This window comes from Myotis lucifugus, unplaced genomic scaffold (assembly GCF_000147115.1).
Source record: "Myotis lucifugus unplaced genomic scaffold, Myoluc2.0 scaffold_0, whole genome shotgun sequence".
Classification (NCBI taxonomy): domain Eukaryota; kingdom Metazoa; phylum Chordata; class Mammalia; order Chiroptera; family Vespertilionidae; genus Myotis; species Myotis lucifugus.
This window is the reverse complement of record NW_005871048.1, coordinates 11,521,417-11,539,622: the sequence shown is the minus strand read 5'-3', so window position 1 is coordinate 11,539,622 and position 18,206 is coordinate 11,521,417. Positions and strand designations below refer to the sequence as shown.

At 40.2% G+C, this 18,206-nt stretch overlaps 2 protein-coding genes and 1 pseudogene across 8 annotated transcripts in view; 1 reads left to right on the top strand and 2 right to left on the bottom strand.

The window, feature by feature from the left end:
* Positions 1-239: 239 nt before the first annotated feature.
* LOC102432568 lies at positions 240-564 on the bottom strand (annotated as a pseudogene).
* A 4,932-nt stretch (positions 565-5,496) lies between these two features.
* On the bottom strand, positions 5,497-16,178 carry ATG12 (autophagy related 12). 4 transcript variants are annotated; one of them, XR_002826855.1, is made up of 6 exons: positions 16,044-16,178; positions 15,747-15,912; positions 11,264-11,400; positions 7,280-7,342; positions 6,625-6,743; positions 5,497-5,858 (listed from the first exon to the last, which is right to left on the bottom strand). XR_002826855.1 is itself a non-coding variant. In XM_006081133.3 (4 exons), the coding sequence occupies exons 1-4, from the start codon at positions 15,907-15,909 to the stop codon at positions 5,799-5,801; spliced, it is 423 nt and encodes a 140-aa protein (XP_006081195.1). In that variant the 5' UTR covers positions 15,910-15,981; the 3' UTR covers positions 5,497-5,798. The 4 variants fall into 4 exon arrangements, 2 of the variants coding, with proteins under 2 accessions (XP_006081195.1, XP_014316198.1); XR_002826842.1 differs by lacking the exon at positions 16,044-16,178 and having other exon boundaries at positions 15,747-15,981; XM_006081133.3 differs by lacking the exons at positions 6,625-6,743; positions 16,044-16,178 and having other exon boundaries at positions 15,747-15,981.
* AP3S1 (adaptor related protein complex 3 sigma 1 subunit) overlaps positions 15,964-18,206 on the top strand; it is a 54,767-nt gene continuing 52,524 nt past the window's right edge. For 3 of the 4 annotated variants that reach the window (XM_023746298.1, XM_023746269.1, XM_006081131.3), the window contains exon 1: positions 15,964-16,461. In XM_023746298.1, coding sequence (XP_023602066.1) covers positions 16,393-16,461 — 69 coding nt within the window. In that variant the 5' untranslated portion in view covers positions 15,964-16,392. The remainder of the gene's footprint in view (positions 16,462-18,206) is intronic. The other variant, XM_023746237.1, reaches the window with a different exon arrangement.

The following is an 18,206-nucleotide window of genomic DNA, read 5'->3' as shown; positions in this document are numbered from 1 at the left end:
GCCTGCGGGTGTGCACATACAGTGCGATTGAAACTTCGTGGCCCATGCGCAGAAGGTCGGTATTTTGTGGAAGAGCCACACTCAAGGGGGCCAAAGAGCCAACATGTGGCTCACGAGCTGCGGTTTGCCGACCACTGGCCTAGGGGAAACACTTTTTTTTTTTTTATAAAGATCTCGCCACATTTATTTACTGAACCAACCTACTATTTTAGGGGTAGAAAAATCAACAGAGCAGATTCCAAGTTCATTAATCTTCCAATTAAAATGCCCCAACTGTCCAGACAGTAGCATCTTTTCAATCATTTAAGGGTGTAGGCAACCTGGATACAGCATAAATATGTGAGTCATCTCTCATGTGTGATTTCTCATAGGCCCAGTTTGGTTCTTCTCCAATGTCTCTTCGAGCTGTACTTGATTTTATTACCAGTTTTCATCCAAATCCATTGAGGAATGGGCCGATTCTGCTTTTGTTTCTTGGCCAGGAACCTCTTGATCCTGAAAGTCTTGTGGGAAGACATGGTGAAGGAGAAGCGAATGCGCGCACCTTGATGGCGGAGAGAGAGAAGGAAGTGGGAAGGACATATTTAGTGGCATTGACGGGGTGGGGAGGGGAACACTCTTGATGAGGATATTGGATCAGGGACTGAAAGATGTGAGACATAGTTTTCTGAGGGAAGTTTCCAAGTAGAGGAGACAGAAGTGCAAAAGCCCTAGGATGGGAGCAAGCTTAGTTTTTGAATAACACAGATGAACATGGATATGCATGGCAGGGTTTGCAAGTGGGGACTCATCACAGAAGACCTTGTTAGGTCTTCAGCTTTTGCTGATATGGGAGGCCATCTCATCATGCAGACATTGTATCATCTCACATCACAAGAAGGGTGAGAACTGTATTTTGAGATACCATTCACATATTTCATTACATCATATTGTTATAATTGTTCTATTTTATTATTGTTAAATCTTACTGTATCTAATTTATATGTATGGGTATATCTATGTATGGGAAACTTTATTGTAAGTATGTATGTATAGGAAAAAACAATACCTATAGGGTTCAGTTCTATCCAGGGTTTTAGGAATCTACTGGAGGTCAGGGGTAAGGTGGGGACTACTCTACACAAATTTCCTTTATTATTGTTTTTCAAAGTTAAATTATACTTTGAAAGCCACACTTCATTCACTTAATATATAATGAATTACTGATTAGGTATGTGTAAGGCTAAGCACTAAGTATTATGTGTGTGGGTACCAAATAAAAACCCCAAAATCCTATTTTTAGGGACATTACAATCATGAAAGGGTATTGGACACAATATTTATAAGGTAGTATGCAGCAGTGCTGTAATAGTGGTAGTTCACTGTAACTGTTCTTACAAGACAGAGCATCTCCCCCTTGACTGATTCAGACAAGCTTTAAGGAAGCGTTAAAATATAATTAGGCAGAGGCAGGATATGACAGGGGGAAGGTCAGTGCACTTCCATAACTGAATTATATGAGCAGATTTAACCAAGTTAACTGCCACGCATCAAAATGGAAACCATCCCCACATGCCATGATATTCTTAATTTTAAAAATCAATTTGCAATGATTATAAAAATATATTACTCACAATTTGGGTGTTCTTTAATATTTTCAGCTGAAAATTCTCATGAAAAAGGATTTTAAAGTTGGTCAGGGCTGCCACTTAGGGAAAACATTTTTTTATAGACGCGAGTGGCTTGTGGGGAAGGTCCAACACTTGTGTCTACAGATGCTTATGGCATACGATGGGTTAAGAAGCAGAAAAAACAAGCACATTCAGAGAATAGTGAGTAATCCAGTGTGGGTTGAATACTGATGTAGAGAAATAGTACTTGTAGGACTAAACGTGCTGTACTGCTTTCTGAATACTTTTCCTCCCATTATGTGGTCTGTAGCTGACTTACTTGTTGCCAGAAGCTTACCCAGTATAATTCTTGAAAAATGAAGCTATATGAAAGGTGACTGTCATACCCCTTCCCTTGAACAATGCACTTCCCCACTTTGGGTTATACACAACTAAACTGCTATATAATCGAAAGCATAGTCTGCACTTTTCAGTTTTTTAACCTGCTTAGAGAAGATATTTAAGGTCCCTTCAGGGTTAAAACTTCTAGAAATTCAGATTCCAGGAAGTATCCAATCTTTTTAAAAAAATATATTTTTATTGATTTCAGAGAGGGAGAGGGAGTGAAACAGCAATGACGAGAGAGAATTATTGATCGGCTAACTCCCTGCACGCACCACACTGGGGATGAAGCCTGCAACCCAGGCATGTGCCCTGATCAGGAATCAAACTGAGACCTCCTGGTTCAACCACTAAGCCACACCAGCTGGTCAGGTATCCAATCTTATTTTGATTACAGATATTCTTAGCTTAATTTATACCCTATATATGAGGAACTCATTATGAAGTTCTTGGTGTAGATACCTTCTAAGATGGAAGCACAATATTCTAATAATTACATGCCCTCTGTATGTTGTGGGTCATCTTTGCACAGTAAGATAAAGCATGACATTACTGACAATGATTTTCTCATGAACATAAAAAACAAAATATAACCCTCTCCCCACACCAAGTTTAATTACAGTTAACAGTTTAAACCAGACATCTGCAAAAAGATTTGTGAATTGTGTATAAGGTGCCCATCACCCAGCAACTTAGGGGATCCAGGCTTACAAGTAAGTGTTGCAAAGTTAGCACAGAATAATTATTTGGCTAAGGATTAAGAGATAATAGTGTAAAAGAGATAACAGTGTAAATATGGTTTGTAATAGTGTAAAACCCTGTACTATATCTTCAAGGTTATTAGGAAAAAACCCCCACAAGGTATATACATATTTAGCTAACCTTAGATTTAATTAATTAGTAAGTTCTTTAGATCAAAAAGGAACAATTAAATTGATGTCACAAACTCAAACTCAAATAGCTTTGATTATTGAAGTAGTAAATATCCCATCACTTAAAACCTTAGTGGCAAATATTAAGTTAAACACATTTTTGCTATTTGTTAAATATATATGTATATAAATATTCACATCCTTCAGTAACTATTAATGGAGGAAGCTACAGAACAGATCCACATCCAACCTATTTGACTTGAAAATGATAGTATACTTTCCAGCTCCCAACATATATATAAATTTCTTACCTAATCTTACAAGATAAATTTGCACAATTCAACCTGTACTATTCCAGTGCTAACTACTAGCTGTATTAATTTATTACACCAGAACATTGGCATAAGGGGACTTAAGAATTTATTCTTGGACAGAAAATAAGAACTGAACAGCAATTTCATCACTATAAATGGAATTCTTCCTTAGCACCCCCTAATGCTAATGTATGGCAGATCATTAATCATAAAGAACATTACTTTTGAAAACAAACACTTAAGAGAATTCTTGTACATACTTTAGATTCTGTTTGGACATTCCATTCAATTTATTGGAATGCTTTTTTAATGCTGCATTACAAATATAATACAGAATTTTTAAAAAGTTAAATCTCACCTCAAGCAATTACCAGTCTAATGGCATTAGAAAAAAAGGTACTTTTAGTCATGGCATGAAATACATGTAAAACTAAGGCTTTTGTTCAGTTTTTCTTTGAGCATTTTCAAGTTGAAAAATACATTATAAAAACTCAAAGATGTTGCCATGTTTACTTGAGTGCTTTTGACACTGTAAAAGAGACAGAAGACCATCATAGCTATAAACATTGGGACTCCAGAATCATCAAATGTTAGGACTAAAATAGGTGTATAATTCATTTGTCTAAAATTTTTTTCACAATAAAACAATTAAATCTAAACCTTGCATATTCTCTAAAGCAGTCTTCCAGTGTGTCAACATACATGCTCTCTTGGCTAGGTATTTGCTAGAAACAGTTTTCTCCTCCATTATCATCTGGCAAAGATGTAAAACCAAACTGCTTATTTCTGCCATCTGGGCTGCCCTCTACTGGACTATGTAAGGTATAAAGCCAGCAGGTCAATGAGATTTTTTCATAATACTGTAGATATAAATATATACAAGAAAAAGTATATCCCATACCTCAAACTGAACTTCCCAGGAGCAGCACAAAAATAATCTTTTAGTAAACTAAACTGACTTTTACAGTGCTAATTCTACAAGTAAACAATTTCAGTCATTTTAAGAACTGATAAAGAGGTTTTGTTGATTTGTTGATGGCAGCCGTTCTGACAGGTGTGAGGTGGTATCTGTTGTATTAATTTGCATCTCTGATGATTAAGGACATTGAGCATTTTTTCATATGTCTCTTGGCCATCAGTATGTCCACTCTGGAGAAGTGTCTATTTAGGTCCTTTGCCCATTTTTTAATTGGTTTGTCTTCCTTTTGTTAAGTTGTACAAGTTCCTTATATATGTTAACCCATCAGATGTATCATTGCCAAATTTATTCTCCTATAGTGGGCTCCATTTTCATTTTGTTGATGGTTCCTTTTGCTGTGCAGAAGCTTATTTTGATGTAGTTCCATTTGTTTATTTTCTCCTTTGTTTCCCCTGCCCTAGGAGATGTATCAGCAAACATATTGCTACCGGAGATGTCTGAGATTTTGCAGTCTGTGGTCTCTTCTAGAATTTTTATGGTTTCAAGACTTACATTTAAGTCTTTTAACCATTTTTTTTGAGTTTGTTCTTGTGTATGGTGTAAGTTGGTAGTCTAATTTCATTTTTTCGCATGTACCTAACTTTCCGAACACCACTTATTGAACAGACTGTCTTGACTCTACTATATGCTCTTGCCTCCTTTGTCAACAAATGACAAGTGCTGGTGAGGATGTAGAGAAAAGGGAACCCTAGTACACTGCTGGTGGGAATGAAGATTGGTGCAGTCATTATGGAAAACAGTATGGAATTTCCTCAAAAATTAAATATGGAACTGCCATTTGACCCAGTAATCCCACTTCTAGGAATATACTCTAAGAAACCTAAAAACCCAATCAGAAAGAATATATGCACCCCTATGTTCATAGCACCGCAATTTACAATAGCTAAGATCTGGAAACAGCCCAAGTGCCCATCAGTAGATGAGTGGATAAAAAAAGCTGTGGTACATTTATACCATGAAATACTATATAGCAGTAAAAAAGAAGGATCTCTTACCCTTTGACACACCATGGAGGGACCTGGAGAGTATTATGCTAAGCAAAATAAGTCAGTCAGAGACAGACAAGTATCACATGATCTCATTCATATGTGGAATCTAGAGAACAACATAAATTGGTGAACAAAATAGCTCCAGAGACATAGAAGCATGGAACTAACAGTCAAATCTCAGAGGGACGGTGGGGTGGGTAGAAAGGGATTAACCAAAGAACTTATATGCATAACCCATGGACACAGACAATAGTGTGGTGAAGACCTGTGCAGCCAAAAAGGGGTCAATGGGGGAAAAAAGGGGACATCTGTAATACTTTCAACAATAAAGATAAATTAAACAAACACAACAAATAAATAAGAGGCTTTATACAATCTTAGTCTCCTTTTCAATATCCTGGAGGCATATCTGGAGCAATAGTTGTAGTACTGTATATACTCTAATGTCAATCTTTCACGATGATTCCTGTATTAATGCAAATCACATTTTTGTGGGTCAACTCTATGGATTTTTTACATGCATAAACATGGGTCTTAGCAGATAACATGCTGAGATCATATCCACAAGTATCTTGCCATAAGTATCAAACTTTTCAGAGCTGTGTCCTTTGTGAAGATTCATTTTTAGTTATCAAGATCTTTTTCTCTGTTGTTCATCCCCATGCCTGAGATTTGCAGTAATGTAGGACCAGTTTACCATCACTGCCAAAACACTACAAAAAGAAAATAACAGCAACAAACTTAATTCTTCGATGAAAGAAAAAATGTTATACGTATCATAAATATCCTTATACATGTAGGTGTAAATTATCTACAGTTATTTCTTTCAAAAGATGCAAGTTGCTATTTTAACACATCAGTAATCATCCTATGTAATAAAGAGGTAATATGCAAATTGACCATCACACCCTCACACAAGGGGCCAGGCCAGCAGGGGAGGGCAGTTGGGGGTGACCAGGCCTGCAGGGGAGGGCAGTTGGGGGGGGGTCTAGGCCTGCAGGGGAGGGCAGTTGGAGGCGATCGGGCCAGCAGGGGAGCTGTTAGGGGCGATCAGGCTGGCAGGCAGGTGAGCGGTTGGGAGCCAGCAGTCTCGTATTGTGAGAGGAATGTCCCAGATTGGAGAGGGTGCAGGCTGGGCTGAGGGACACCGCCCACCAGTGCACAAATTTCATGCACTGAGCCTCTAGTAATCTATATATATGAGCTTAAGTGACCGTTACACTGTTTGCCTGGTAGCTATGACACTCTGACCAGTAGAGGAGGGAGCCTCACGGGATCGGCCGTGGGTTAGAGATTGTAGATGGGGCACTGTCAGCCCTGATTCTGCTTCACCTGTACCTTGGACCCAGAGAGGAGGGAGCCCAATTCCTCACGGAATCAGCCATGGGTTAGGTTGCCACTGGGCACTGTTGGCCCTGAATCTGCTTCACCCGCACCCTGGACCCAGAGAGAAGGGAGCTTGATTCTGGGGTGCATTACCTGAGAATTGCCCACTCATAATCCGGGACACCTTGGGGGATGTCAGAGAGCTGGTTTCAGCTTGATCCCTGCAGGCCAGGCCGAGGACCCCACCGGTGCAGAATCTGTGCACCAGGCCTCTAGTGTTGAATAAAACCTGTCCTTTAAACATCATAGGCATGGATGGGCTTACATATTTTAATCTTGCCCTTTCTCTGTATCTCTTAACTGTAATGTATATACTGTTTTCTACTAGCGGTGCTAATGTGTATACTATAATAATTTTTGTCATGAAACTGTTAGTATGTTGAATACAGTCATTTTTATGTAGACTTCTTTTAAATTTCTTGGAAGCAAATCTGGATTACTAATTATATAAACAATGTAAAAGAAACAAATTAGGCAAAAAAGAAGGCCTTATTTTCTGGACATCTTCTGTTTGTATTATTCATTCGAATTCATCTTCTGTTTGTATTATTCATTCCTTAATTCTTAAGAGATATAACAGAAAACAAGAAAGTAATCTTTTTTCCTGAGAGGCAATTAAGAATAGCATCTCTTAAAATAATGATGCTGAGAGGCAATTAATAGCATCTCTTAAAATAATGATGTTAATTAATAATACTATTCACAGATGTGCATCTTTTATTAAAAAAATAAAGCAGTTATGTTTTACCTCATAGAGGGTTCCAACTTCCTGGTCAGGGGAAGGGGCAAATGACTGATTCACATAAATAAACTGCTGATTAATTTGCATTTTTCTGGGGTTCAATCAGCCAGCTCTTTCAAATTCTTTGTCTTCAGAATTGAAAGAAATTTCCTTACACTCCTTTTCCTACTTCTCATAAATCAGTCAACTAATGAGATCTTTATGAAGATTAGTTCCTACCTGGAGGAATAAAACCAGATTTTTTGCTTCTAGAGCAGTAGTTCCTACTTATTAAAACTAATAACTTTTAAATGTTTTTACAAATAGCTTTTGAAGATTTATTCAAGAAATTATTAAAAGTATTACTTTTTCCAACTACTCATTTTAAAGACAGAATTTTTCCTAACAAAATTTCATACACAGTATAAAATCAGGAAATCTTTGAGATAGTGTGAGCATTTTTGGTTAATAACATACAGTTGGATTAATAACATACAGGAAATCTTTGAGATAGTGTGAGCATTTTTGGTTAATAACATACAGTTGGATTTTTTTTACCTTTACCACCACTGAAAACTCATAAAAGTACTGAACTCCAGGCTGGATGCCACTACTGTAAAGTCACTTGTAGCTAAATAAGATGGTAACATAATGAAACCTAATGTTCTTATAACCTTGTTCTTTAAAGGATTCATTGTTCAATGTTCCAGTTTAGTCTGTTTTCATTAAAACTCTCTAATACATGTATCCTCTGCTTTTTGAAAGTTCATGTTATGAATGACCTACATTAGTACCTGTTTTAACTGAGAAATCCTAAGAGGATTTTCACTTTTATGAAGAAAGCAAAAATAACGTTCAGCATGTTTTGCAGTGAGCCATTATAGAAACGGTGAGATTAGCCCTGCCGCCAATCTCTTTCACTGAGAACTACACTCTGCATCTTGGCATTAAGCCACCATAGCTTTGGACTGTGTCTGTAAGCATCTGTGCTTTATCTCAATTTTATACATCTGTTAGCAAGATGTGACCTAAAATATCAGAATGCCTAAAAGAGCTCATAAGGGTGTTATGCTTAGCATAAAACTGGATATAATTAAGTGTATTATGGTTTGGTGGGTTATTTGAGGGGATCTTGGTATGCACAAAATTTTTTCACATAAATTAATCGTAATTACTTTTTTGTTTTATGCCATTTTGGCTTTGAAAAGATTTCATAGGAATGTTCTTCTTTTATATAGTGGAGGAAACCTGTACTTAAAAAAATTACTGCAGATACAAAAGGACAGTGTCTTAGTAACTTTTGATAATTTTCCTTTTAGAAAATAAAACATTATTTGCAGGTAACATATCAATTTACCTTTGTCTATAGTCAAATTCTAAGACTAAAATTTCCTGGACTTAATATAGCCTTTAAAACTCAATAATATCAGAATAGTTGGTTGATCCTTTGTCTATAGTCAAATTCTAAGACTAAAGTTTCCTGGACTTAATATATAATATAGCCTTTAAAACCCAATATCAGAATAAACAGCTGGTTGATAGACACTATTTGGGTCACCAACTGTAATAAAAACAAATAATGACTACATTTCTCCCTTAGGTGATTCAGTGTGGTAATTAAAAACAGAGGCTCTACTGAGACAGATCCAGGTTTGAGTTCTGGCTCTAAACACAAATACCTTTTCTCAGCTGGTTTCCTTATTTATAATATGGAAAATAATAGCACCTATACTTCTTGGAGCTGCTGGGAAACATAAAATGAGATAGCACCAGTGCCTGGTATATGTATACTCAATATACATTAGTTTTAATTATTATTTAAAAAGTTCATGTATAAATATCAATTAATGGTTAAGGCTGAGTAATACTCTTAACAAAAACTTCATAAAGTTAGAAATCAGTGTGCATTTAAATGTGAATTTCTATAATCTATATACTGGTATATAAAAGCCTAAGTGACCAAACAACCAAACAACTGGTCGCTATGACATGCACTGACCACCAGGGAGCAGACACTCAATGTAGGAGCTGCCCCCTGATGGTCAGTGTGCTCCCACAGTCAATCTTCCCTGCCCCCTCCCTCCCCCCTGCCCCCTGGCCGGCCAGCCAACCTCCTGCGGCCCCTCCTCCCCGGCCAGCCAACCTCATGAGGCCCTCTTTCCCCGGCCAACCTTCCGGCCCTGATTGCAGGCCAGGCCGAGGGACCCCGCCTGTGCATGAATTCGTGCACTAGGCCTCTAGAACATATATAAGAATCTGTCTTTAGGTCCTAGCAGTTTAACTGTGAATGAACATAGTTTATTCTTCTGGTACATTTTAAATGAGAAGGGCTCTTGATGACAGTTTTTAGTTCAGCAAACATTCACTATCTATTATGTGGTAGGAATTTCCCAAGGTGTGGAACTGTGAAGATTAATATGACTCCCATTAATGAGTTTTCAATCTACTGGAGAGGCAGACATATGCAGATAAGACTATAGATGAAAAAAGTGCATCTGACAAGGTGTGTAGTACACAACAGATGTGGCATTAATTTAACCTAGCAAAAACATCAGGGAAAGCCTTCTCTAAGAGATAATAAATAGGATTTAACTAGGTGGAAGAATAATTAGGACTTTGTAGGCAAAAGTAAGATGGTTTTAGTGTTAAGGGGACAGTAGAGTAAATGGAGCAGAACTATAAGAACTCATTACAATTTATAACAGGAGTCAGGAACTGAAAGTGACTATAATTAAAAAAAAAAAAAGCAATTCAGCTAGTTTAAAATTCCATGGAAGTAACAATTTCAAAATGTAATCTTGCTAATAAATGCTAGAACTTGGGTAGATAAAGTTATTTTAGTTTTAAAGAATAATGATTTTCTTTTTAATCCTCACCAAGGATACTTTTACCATTGGTTTTTAGAGAGTGGAAAAGGGTGGGGGAGAAACATCGATGTGAGAGAGACACATTGATTGGTTGCCTCCTGCACTGTCCCAGGGATTGAAACCTGCAACCTAGGTATATGGCCTTGACTGTAAATCAAACCTGACATCCTTTGGTCCATGGGCTGAAGCTCTAACCGCTGAGCAAACTCTATCTAGGCAAGGTCTTCTGCTCCTGAGGTTTTAGCTCCAATATGCATGTGAATGACACTATAATCTTCTTGCCCATCTCTGACAATTAAATTCTATATGGCACTGTAATAACACAGATGCTTTTCTCACTCTGATTACAGAGGAAGATGTTCAGCTGCAAAACTCAAATATTTCCACACTTTTTCTAAACATCTTCCTTTGGAGGAATCCCAGGCTCTATGCTATTCTTCCTCAAATTACTTCTAGTGATTGATCTATCTTATACTTACTCTTGCAACTATGTTCATTTTGTGAGAGGTACTTAAAGCCAAACTACTAGATCAGTATTAATATTGGCCAAGATGTGATCTGCCAATAAAGGTGTCTGCTATATTAATTAAAATGTTACAATATTCCAAATACAAGTAGACATTTAAATTTCTGTAGCTGAATGCCAAGTTAAAAACCAGTGGCATTTAAAATATTAATCTTTCCAACTGCTACCATGAAGTGTTTAACATGTACTAATATGAAATAAGAATATCTCTTAGTTCTTCCATAACATATGGCAAGGACATATTGCTTACCTTAATAGAACACAAAGGAAACAACACTAATATCAAAACAAATTATAAAACCTAAATATTTCTGTATGTTCCCTGATAGATCTTGATCTTTCTGCGTGGGCATTCAGTGACTTTTTTGAGAAAAACCACCTCAGTGGTAAAAAAAATCAGTTCACATTGTAAATGTAAATATAAAATTCATTTCACTTCAGAGTTCCCCAGAGAATCCTTCAATAAAGTACATAAATCCCACCAACAAAAGAAATAAAAGAACATTACTGAAGTAAAAATATATGGCTCCATATGTATTTCTATATACAACAGTTATTCATTATTGCCTAGTAACCATTATAGATAATTGAGGGAAATAGCCAGCACTGGTTTCATACCAACTGTTCTGAAGCCACAAGTTTAAGGAACTTTTTGATGAAGTCAATGAGTCCTTGGATGGTTCGGGTTCGCTCTACAGCCCACTTCTTTGTTTTCATTATAGGGGTGTCTCCCACAGCCTTTAGCAGGATATCAACTATAAAAGGAAAAAAAAATTAACAATTACACTACAACATATAATGACTTTAGAAAAGTTAAACCTTTAATCTACACATAGTACATATATTGAAGATACTGGAGGTATGTCTAAGATATACAAATGTTAGGTTTTAAGATTCTTTTTCGTCATTTTTCTCCCCCCCTTGATTCTACAGTCTCAGAAAGGACTCTCCATGAAATGTAATTTTAAATTTCATTTTAATAATAATAAAATAGAAATGGTCAATAAATATGTAAAAATATATAAAATGTCGCCAGGCTGGTGTAGCTCAGTGATTGAGCGTCAACCCATGCACCAAGAGATCACTGGTTCAATTCCTGGTCAGGGCACATGCCTGGATTGCGGGCTCGATCCCCAATGGGGAGTGTGCAAGAAACAGTCGATGGATGTTGATATTTCTCTTTCATTGATGTTTCTATCTCTCTCCCTCTCCCTTCTTCTCTCTCTAAAACCAATAAAAATGTATTTTATGTATATATTTATGTATACACACACACACACATAATGTCATGGCTTTTTACAACCAACCAAATTAGCAAAAATTAGAATAATACTGTAGATGACACTACTGTTGGGAATAAAAAAATGGCACACCCTTTCTGGAGAATGATATGGTAATACATTACCAAATACTTAAGATATGCTTTGATCCAATAATCCTAATATATATAAAGAGCTAGGTGCCGTCACGACCGAACAGGCAACCAGTCACCATGAAGGGCATGGAGCACCTCTTGGTCCTCCCCCCGACCCTGAGCCCCTCACCATGAAGGGGGGGCTGGCGGCGGGGCGGGACTGGGGACTGTTGAGTTGCGGTGGCGGGCTGCTTCTCGGGGTGGCCGTGAGCTTAGAGGAGCAGTCACCTGGGCGGCAGCGAGTTTCGCGGAGCATCCAGTGGTGAGCTTCGCAGGGAGGCAGCAAGCTTCATGGAGCAGTCGAGGGGTGGGGGGGGGTGGGAAGCCTTCGCAGAGGGCGCGAGCATCGCAGAGTGCCCTGGGGCGGGGAGCTTCACGTACATTGCAGGGCGGCAGAGGCCATGCGACTGAGGCCAGGCTAGGCCCTAGGGACCCTAACCGGGCACGATTTCGTGCACGCTGGGTCTCTAGTACTAATAATAATAGTACTAGGAATCTAGTCTCATAAAATATGAGATGTAAAAAGATTCACTTAGGATTTCACCTTTGTTGAAACATTTATTTTTATAGAAAAAAACCCCAAACACCTGGCAAATCTAAATATTCAACAATGGTATTTAGAGGGGATTGGTTGAAAAATGATATTATAGTCTATAATAGAATTTACATAATTCCATAAAGAGTACACACTCTGAAGTCCCTGGGTTCCAAATCCTGGCTCTGCTACTTGCTATGTATATATTTCTGGATAAATTCTTTAATGTTTCTGTGCTACAGTTTTTCCTTTTATAAAATGAAGACAATAGTATCTACCTCATAAGGTTGTTTTGAGGATTAAATAAGTTAATACATGTAAAGCGTTTAGAACAGTATCAGCTCATAACTCATACTTTTTGAACCTTAAGATTATAAGTTGCCATTAAAGAAAACATGCTATAAAAGCATATTTAACAGCATGAAAAAGTTATCAAAATGTACTAATATAAAACAGCATGTATAATAAGACCTCAATTTCATTAAGAGAAACATCGATCAGCTGCCTCTTGCACACCCCCTCCTGGGGATGTGCCCGCAACCAAGGTACATGCCCTTGACCGGAATCGAACCTGGGACCCTTCAGTCTGCAGGCCAATGCTCTATCCACTGAGCCAAACCGGTTAGGGCATAAAAGCATATTTAACAGCATGAAAAAGTTATCAAAATGTACTAATATAAAACAGCATGTATAATAAGACCTCAATTTCATTAAAACCATCACAAACACATATTCATGTAAATGTGGAATGTGCACCAAAATGCTATTTCTCAGTAGTGACATTACAGGTGATTAATATTTGGTTTTACTGGTACTTTTTGTAACCACCAAGTTTTCTATAATAACATTTCTAATAAAGAAACATAATAATTATTGGAGAAAAAACAACTAGGGGCCAAAAAGTTTCAATTAGAGAAATTAAAGGTTTCAATAATCCAAAATACAAACACAACCTATGAATCTGCCTCCTGAAGTTACTATACTTAAAAGGATGTGTGTGAACACACAATACAATATACAGATGTAGTATAGAAATGTACACATGATACCTGTATTATTTTATTAACCAATGTCACCCCAATACACTCAATAAAAAGGGGAAAAAAAGACGTCTCTCTCAATCAAAAGCAACACTGAAAGCAAAATAGTGTACTGCTGCCCCCTAAAGTTAATTCTAGTATATTACATCTCTCTTGTCCCAGTCTTTGGTGTTAAAAATTGGGATCCAATGGAGTCAGAGGTTAATTTATTCAAGTTTACCCTGGGAATAAAGGCACCTGGAACACATAATGCACACTGTATTCTTCTTGAAAAAGTTTACCTTCCTTTCTCCACTAAAACTCTAGCTTCAGTTATCCAGGAAACAGAGATGAATTGAAAGATAAATGAGGGGATTTTGAGTAACTCACCTTCTATGCCCCCTTCAATCTCCTGAGGCTATCAATAACTCAGTTGCAACTGAGCATTTCAAGAAAGTGAAGGAGAAAATATTATGAGCTGTACTACTGCAGGAAAAAAACTGGAAGGGATAGGAGCTACAGGACACATTTATTTAAATTGTAACTACTTTTTCTTTTAATTTCTAAAGGTGATTTGCTTTACAGTTCTCAATCCTAGCTATGCATTAGGAGCAACTGGGGGAACAAATTTAATTTACAAGAATACAGAATTTTTGGAAGTAGGGTCTTGGCACAGGTATGTTCTAAAGCTCCCTGTGGTGGTCCTAATGTGAGGCCAGGACCAACAACCTCGGTTTGCTGCAACAATCTTTGTTCTTCTGTAGATTAAACCAGAAGTGAAGCATATGTAACAGCTAAGCTTCTTTCATCAGAAGAGGTCCTCAAAAAAGGATGACAATGTCAGGGTAGAAATCCAATAGCTAGAAACTAAGTTTTATACCATCAGAGAGGCAAACTCAAATGCTCATGGGAGCCAGAAAAAGAACCAATTTTTAAATGACGGCTTAAAATATATATATATTTTGGAACCAAGAGACCATGCCATATAACCCCAGGCTGTATCCCTGTTGCAGGTCATTCATCTTTAGCCCCTGTTTTTGCAAAGCTATCTTCAGGGAGTAGTAGTACACTTTTGACTAAGACTGTTAGAGCTTAAAACAAGCCCTTTGAAAGTCTGTTCCTGCTTACAATAAAAATGGAAGAAACAAGGAACAAAACTCGGTAAAACTCATGGAATTCTTCTCAACAAAGATTCTAGTGGTTATCTATAAAAATAATCAAAGGTTTGTTTCTCCAGCAGTGCATCATGTGGGGACAACAGATTCCCCCCAAATGGAGAAGCCGTCTAACCTGGGCGGGGAACAGCGCTGGAGGAAACAACTACCTCCCGCGGCAGAAGAAAATGACGTCCGATGCCAGGCTGTGAGGTCACTGAGCAGAACACCTGCCAATACCTGGGCTAAGCCTCTGGACTGGCAAAACGTGTCTGAGGCCCCGGGTCCACCTTTCTGAATTATAGGTGCCGACTTGAAGCTTTTCTCATAAGCAACTCTACACAGAGTGCTGCTCCAGGGCAAGTAAACTTAGGAATGTCTGGATTTTACCATGGCAACGAATTCTCAAGCGATGACAGGGTAGATGACAGCGAGTTCACACAATGACGATTCACAAAGGTTCCAAAATGGTTTGTGTGTGTGTGTGTGTTTGTTTCGTTTTGTTTTAGAAAGGCGATGCCTGTGCCTTTAGTTTTCCTTTAACATTCTTCATTTTGGGTAAAATTTCAGTTTTTTGGTTCAAGAAGTGAATTCACACGCAATTGGTATTTTAAACAAAACAAACCCCTGCGAACTAACTAGCTGGAAAGCGTGAACTAGCCCTATCATCTTCAATCATTATTCTACTTAGCTACCGGGCTAAGTACCTGGAGCTCCCGAGATCCCCCTCCGCTCCCACCTTGAGAAAGTCTGACACCTTGAGAAAGTCTGAGGTCAGGCCAAGCGTCCAGCAGCGGCCTCTGGCAAGGCCCTCCACAGGCAGGCCTTCAAAGCCGAGACGCACACGTCCCTTCCTAACCGTCACAAACCACGCCGGGCACCGGCCTTCCTCTAAATGTGGCTTCTTCATTGGCCGCCATCCCCAGTGGGAAGCGACCTACACCTCCCGCCTCTGCCCAGAAACCACTCTCCAAATTACTTTTTTTCTTGGTGTCGCCGGCAGGTTCCTCCGTTCCCGGGGAGACTGCGGCGGAAGAAGGGGGCTCCGGCGTGGCTGTTCCTGGGGAGACGTCCGTAGGCCCTTCGCCGTCCGCCGCACCCGAAGGAGGGACCGGGAGCACGGCCTCCGGCTCCTCAGCCATCTCGTGCGGGGGGAGGCGAGAGAGGAAGTGGGGGGCTCAGCGTGCAGTGGGCGGGCTTTGCGCCAGGAAGTCGTCAGGCTGGCGACGGCGAAAGGGGACCCAACTCTACAGTGAGAGCTGGGATTGCCGGCTACCTTCTATGTCGAGCCTGTCGTAGAGCCCGGACCATTAATACCGCGACTGCTGTTTTCCCACAGCAGCGCGCCTCGGGCAGGGGACGGCGGTCGGCGTCGCCACAGACCTGGGAGCGCGCAGGAGCCCCTCTGGCCAGTGGGCGTGGCCTGGAGTGTTTCCGCTTCCCTCGGCGCCAGCCCCGCCCAGGCCCCGCCCCTCCCCACCCGGGGCCCGCCCCGCGGCTCGGGGGCGCGCGCGCGTGCGGGAGGGGGCGGGTTGGAAAGGATCGCCGGCGAGATCCCGAGGCGAGGCTCGCGCGCCCGCCCCCGCCCTGGCCCCCAGCGCCCACCCGGTCCGCCCGGCTCAGCCATGATCAAGGCGATCCTCATCTTCAACAACCACGGGAAGCCGCGGCTCTCCAAGTTCTACCAGCCGTACGTGAGTATCCCGCCGCCGCCGATGCGGGCGAGGGGGAGTCGTGGGCTGCAGGCAGCGCCCTCAGGGCGACTCCCTCCGGCACGCGCGGCCCTTCTCGCGCCCCGGCTGCCTCCAGCTCCCGGGTGGTCAGCCTCCCTCCCGGTGGGTGTGAGCGGGTGCCCACCTCCCGCCGCGCTCGCATCCTCCGACGTGGCTCTGCCTGGGTGGCTCCTCCGCCCGTCTGTTGCCTGAGTGGTTCCCGGCGGCGCGGGCGAGGCCCGGGAGACGTCCCGGCGCGGGCCCTCGCGGGTCCGGGCTGCAGCCCACCTGCGCTCGCGAGCCCACCTGCTCGCCTGTCTCCCTGACACCCGTGCCCGCCTGCGAGGAAGACGGCGGAGCTCGCTGGTCTCGCAGCCCCACCTCCCTGACTCCCAGCCTTTCCTGGGGGACTGCTTTCTCCTCCGTGGACAGACGGGCTGGGGCTTTCCTCTCACCCTCTCATCGCGCAGAACTTCGGCTTCCTGCGCGCTGGGAACCGCACGCTTTGGGCAGTGTCTCTCTCTCCTCTATGTGGTGATACGTGGTCCACTGCCCAGTTTGACTTCCACGTGTCTCTTTGTTAAAGAAAAAAAGATAAGTGAGGAACTAACACTTTCATCGGGCTCTTCTCTTAGTGGCTGTAAATTGCTTAATTATTATTTAAATTAATTATTATTGACGTTTGTGGGTGACCGGCCAGACCTGTGATTCTGTACTTGAAAGCTGCTGGTTTGGTGTCTCTCTAATTTGTAAGAGAATTTGTCCTAATTTATAGTTTTTCCTCCACTTATGAAGAAGAGTAATGTTTATAAAAACGCTTTTAGAAGCGTAAATATTGTTTAAAAATGCAGGAGATCTTAAGGTAGGAAAGATACTAGTAAGTAATTTAGTAACGATTGAGGGAGGGTTCAGTGCCTATCTGAGGGCAAAATTCGCTGTTTAGATAAAATACATAAAGTTGGGCTATCATCGGTATGGTTTATGTAAAGATATAAATATTGTGCAGTATTGGGGCTGTTTGCTGATAGCCAGAAATGAACCTTCAATTAAATATTTAAATTGAGCCAAGGCTAACACTTTTATGCAGGTTAGTCCCAGATATAAATCATTCCTGCTATTAAAAATTAAATGTGAAAATGTCACTTTGCCTAAAATGATAATGCAGTCTGTGGAGGTGTTAGTTGATGTGAGAAATCTTGAGCTTATTGCTCATTTCCTTAGTTTTGCTGTTGCTAGCGATAAAGAATATTTTCTACTACTGTGTGGCTTGAGTATAATGCAACTTAATGCTAATGCTTTATTTAAGAATTCTACATCATTCCTTAATCCGGGATAAAATTCTAGTTGATCCTTCTGGGTTTAAAAAACATGCCTTTAACTTTACAGTGTTACCCATTTGCCTAAAATATAGTACTAGTCTTTATTGAAGGAACTTTCTCTTAACCATTTTGCTTGTGCCATTCATTCGCAGTATAAAAAAAGTATGTTCCAGCGATGAAAGAGAATTCAAACATTTGTTTTTCCATGTCTACACTTAGTAATTAAGCAATATTAAAAATAGGTTTCTTGACTAATCCATAATATCAGTGTAACCGTTCTTGCAGTTTATAATTTAACCATCTACAGAAAAATGAATTTCATCTGGAAATGCAGGAATACATCTTTCTCTTGTCTAGCAATGGGAATAGAATATGTTTTACCTTTAACCCAGGAGGTCGCAGTGAAGG

Coding starts and splice junctions, on each gene's coding strand:
- ATG12 (XM_006081133.3), bottom strand. CDS start 15,909: ATGGCTGAGGAGCCGGAGGCCGTGCTCCCGGTCCCTCCTTCGGGTGCG. Junction 11,401..15,746: donor CGGCGACACCAAGAAAAAAA/GTAATTTGGAGA, acceptor TTCCTTTTATAG/TTGATATCCTGCTAAAGGCT. Junction 5,859..7,279: donor AAGTTGGAACCCTCTATGAG/GTAAAACATAAC, acceptor TTCTTTTTGTAG/TGTTTTGGCAGTGATGGTAA.